At 44.8% G+C, this 2500-nt stretch overlaps 2 protein-coding genes across 2 annotated transcripts in view; both read right to left on the bottom strand.

Annotated features, from left to right (window-relative positions):
- CNBC4390 (hypothetical protein) overlaps positions 1–419 on the bottom strand; it is a gene marked incomplete at both ends in the record, with an annotated part of 1083 nt that extends 664 nt beyond the window's left edge. Inside the window, 4 exons of the mRNA XM_771420.1 lie at positions 1–63; positions 113–206; positions 279–340; positions 408–419. The exon at positions 1–63 is cut by the window's left edge and continues 308 nt beyond it. Coding sequence (XP_776513.1) covers positions 1–63; positions 113–206; positions 279–340; positions 408–419 — 231 coding nt within the window. The remainder of the gene's footprint in view (positions 64–112; positions 207–278; positions 341–407) is intronic.
- A 964-nt stretch (positions 420–1383) lies between these two features.
- The window catches only part of CNBC4380 (hypothetical protein), a gene marked incomplete at both ends in the record, with an annotated part of 1640 nt that continues 523 nt past the window's right edge, over positions 1384–2500 (bottom strand). The window contains 6 exons of the mRNA XM_771419.1: positions 1384–1422; positions 1484–1799; positions 1851–2001; positions 2059–2086; positions 2147–2229; positions 2282–2500. The exon at positions 2282–2500 is cut by the window's right edge and continues 367 nt beyond it. Coding sequence (XP_776512.1) covers positions 1384–1422; positions 1484–1799; positions 1851–2001; positions 2059–2086; positions 2147–2229; positions 2282–2500 — 836 coding nt within the window. The remainder of the gene's footprint in view (positions 1423–1483; positions 1800–1850; positions 2002–2058; positions 2087–2146; positions 2230–2281) is intronic.

The raw sequence follows: 2500 nt of genomic DNA, 5'->3' as shown, positions 1-2500 counted from the left end.
AGAACCTTCTATCTTAGGAGCAGGAGCCTCCTTGGATCCCAAAGAATTGTATATTTCCGTGATCTGTGAACCTCGTCCACAATCAGCCAGTGATCTGAACATGACGACGGACAGTCACCTTGTCATCAATTTCTGCACGGAAATTCTTAATTTCATATTTATCTGCGCCACGTGCAATGAGTTCTTTACGGATGGCCTTGGCCGAACTAGACGCCCCACAGTATGTGTGAAATGTTCAGAAGAGACACTAAGAAAACAACTTAATAGAATAAACTCACACTGTTGAAAGATCGCTCGCCTGGAGTAGCTCTTCAATCAAAGGGGACAATCGCTGCACAAGCTTCAATTTGCGAAGATGAAGAAAGGATAAGCGCTTAAAACCGGCCTATGAATGACATTACACATACTTGTTTAGCCATCCTGAGAATGCTTCTGTTTTGGCGGTTTGAAATGGACTGATATGAAAGGGACGTGGTAATCGTCGCAAGACGTATAATGAAAAGTGAAAGATGATGACAATGAAGAGATATACGGTATCAGGCTTAGCGATGATCGAAATGATACGTAGGGGCACGGTCGGTTGTACTACTTGCAGTGTGCGAGGTCTTGTGCTGCATGCAGTGTGTCTCTGCATATGACATACAACAGGTACATACGCACGTATCAAAAAAGGGCACGCTGGCGGGAGGCCATGTCAATTACATTCTGTTTCCTAATCTACGGAAGCTAATTTCCTTACTTGGTTTGTAACACCTGTACGGCAGGTCGTCAACATTAAAAACGATGTCGCGGGGAAAAGAGAATCCCCCCGCTGAAATCATAGATGTCACACAAACGAAATATCCATGCTTGGTTGCTGTGAGGAATATCCAAAATGATTTTAAAGCTCCAAGATGAAACAGAATGAACAATGGAAATGAAATTAGCGGGTCAAATGCACTAATGTTGAGCCATATGCTCAAGGAAGTAATCGCCTCATGCTAACACGTCCGGTGTAGCGTTAAAAGTGAGTATTTTACCCCGCCATGAGGGCCCCTTGGCTAAGGGTGTGAGGGTCCATAAGGTAATGGTGGAGCGGGCGTAATAAATCGAGTATAAAGTAGCGGCTGATAAGATTGTATTCATGCCTAATGTGTCTAACAGTAACAAGCAGGTGATGCCCCAAAAGAAGCGGGATTGTGTCTGTCATTCCCATCATATAGTCATTTGAGAGTCGCCACAATCTTGCGTTGCCAGCGCTCGGAACGCTTAGACTAGGTGATGAGAAGCAGCTTGCGGGTTGTCTATAGATATCATAATAGTCAGATGACGCCGAACAACATGTGAATCTTGGACAGGAGGTTGGCCAGAATCTGATGAGGCGATATGATGATCAATTTTGCATCATAAAAAGAAGGTTCTCCTCGATACTTCCATCTTCGGCTATAAAGCGTACCATAAGCATTGACATGTAACAAGCCTTGTTGAACGATGAGCAACTAACCTTCCACTTCCACTCATACTCCTGCTCCTCATCGAGCGGAGGCACTTCGGTCCCTTCATAAACATTCTTTTTCTGGGTTGGTTGCCCAATCTCTTTCAGTGCCTCATCTTCTTCATCCAACTCATCTTGTGCAATTTCCTCCTTACTGGGCCCAACTTCAGTTCCGTATATTTCGTCCGCAGGATCCCCGCCAATAGAGGCGTGACCGTCGGGAGCCGTGACAGATGGAAGGCCTTTTCGAAGCCATCGAAGTTTTAGGGTAAAGCGCGGACCAATCTCTTGGAGTTTGGCCGAAGTGGCAGAAGAGAACATATACCTTTTTCGTGGATCAGTAATTTGAAGAAATTATCCCGATCGACTAGCTTACCTGTGGCGACGGAAAAAGAGGAAATCTCGTTGATTATGCAAAGTGACAACTTGACGCCCTCGAAATTGCGGCTGGGGTGGGAAAAGGGACCCAAACAGTCGCCCAACACTATTTCCAAGAAGGGTAGTGAAATTGTTCAGTATGAGCTCCGCTAGAGATAATTAAACATCAGTACTGTCTTCCCTAATCAGATAATCACAAGACTCACGGGAATGGGGAGTGGGACGAGCATGCCCCTGCGCGAATGTGAAGATCAGTGTCCGATGAAAAATACCAATAGTGAAAAAAAAACTTACGTATATGTTGGACGAAAGTGTTATACTGGAAAGCTTGAAGTATGCGGTGGGTCCGGAAGGCAGGTTTATTAAGGTGATAGCATCTGAATATCTGTGAGAAAAACCGATGGAACAGTGCACGGACTGCTGACTCACTGGGTATTTTATGATCCTCATTTACAACAATCAAAGCTCGATAACCTCTTTTACTGGCCCATCTGGACACCCTGCCAATTTCAAATCCTCTACCCTTTGGCCTTTTGAAGAATTCTCCACCCGGAAAAACATTTTTCAAGTCATCGCAAAACTGATAAGTTTGTTTGCAAGGAGACGGTGATGTGGTGATCAAGATACGGGGTGGTGATTGAGTAGTTA

The sequence above is a fragment of the Cryptococcus neoformans genome, chromosome 3 (assembly GCF_000149385.1).
Source record: "Cryptococcus neoformans var. neoformans B-3501A chromosome 3, whole genome shotgun sequence".
Lineage (NCBI taxonomy): Eukaryota > Fungi > Basidiomycota > Tremellomycetes > Tremellales > Cryptococcaceae > Cryptococcus > Cryptococcus deneoformans.
The sequence above is the reverse complement of the archived record's forward strand: the minus strand, read 5'-3'. Positions and strand labels throughout refer to the sequence as shown.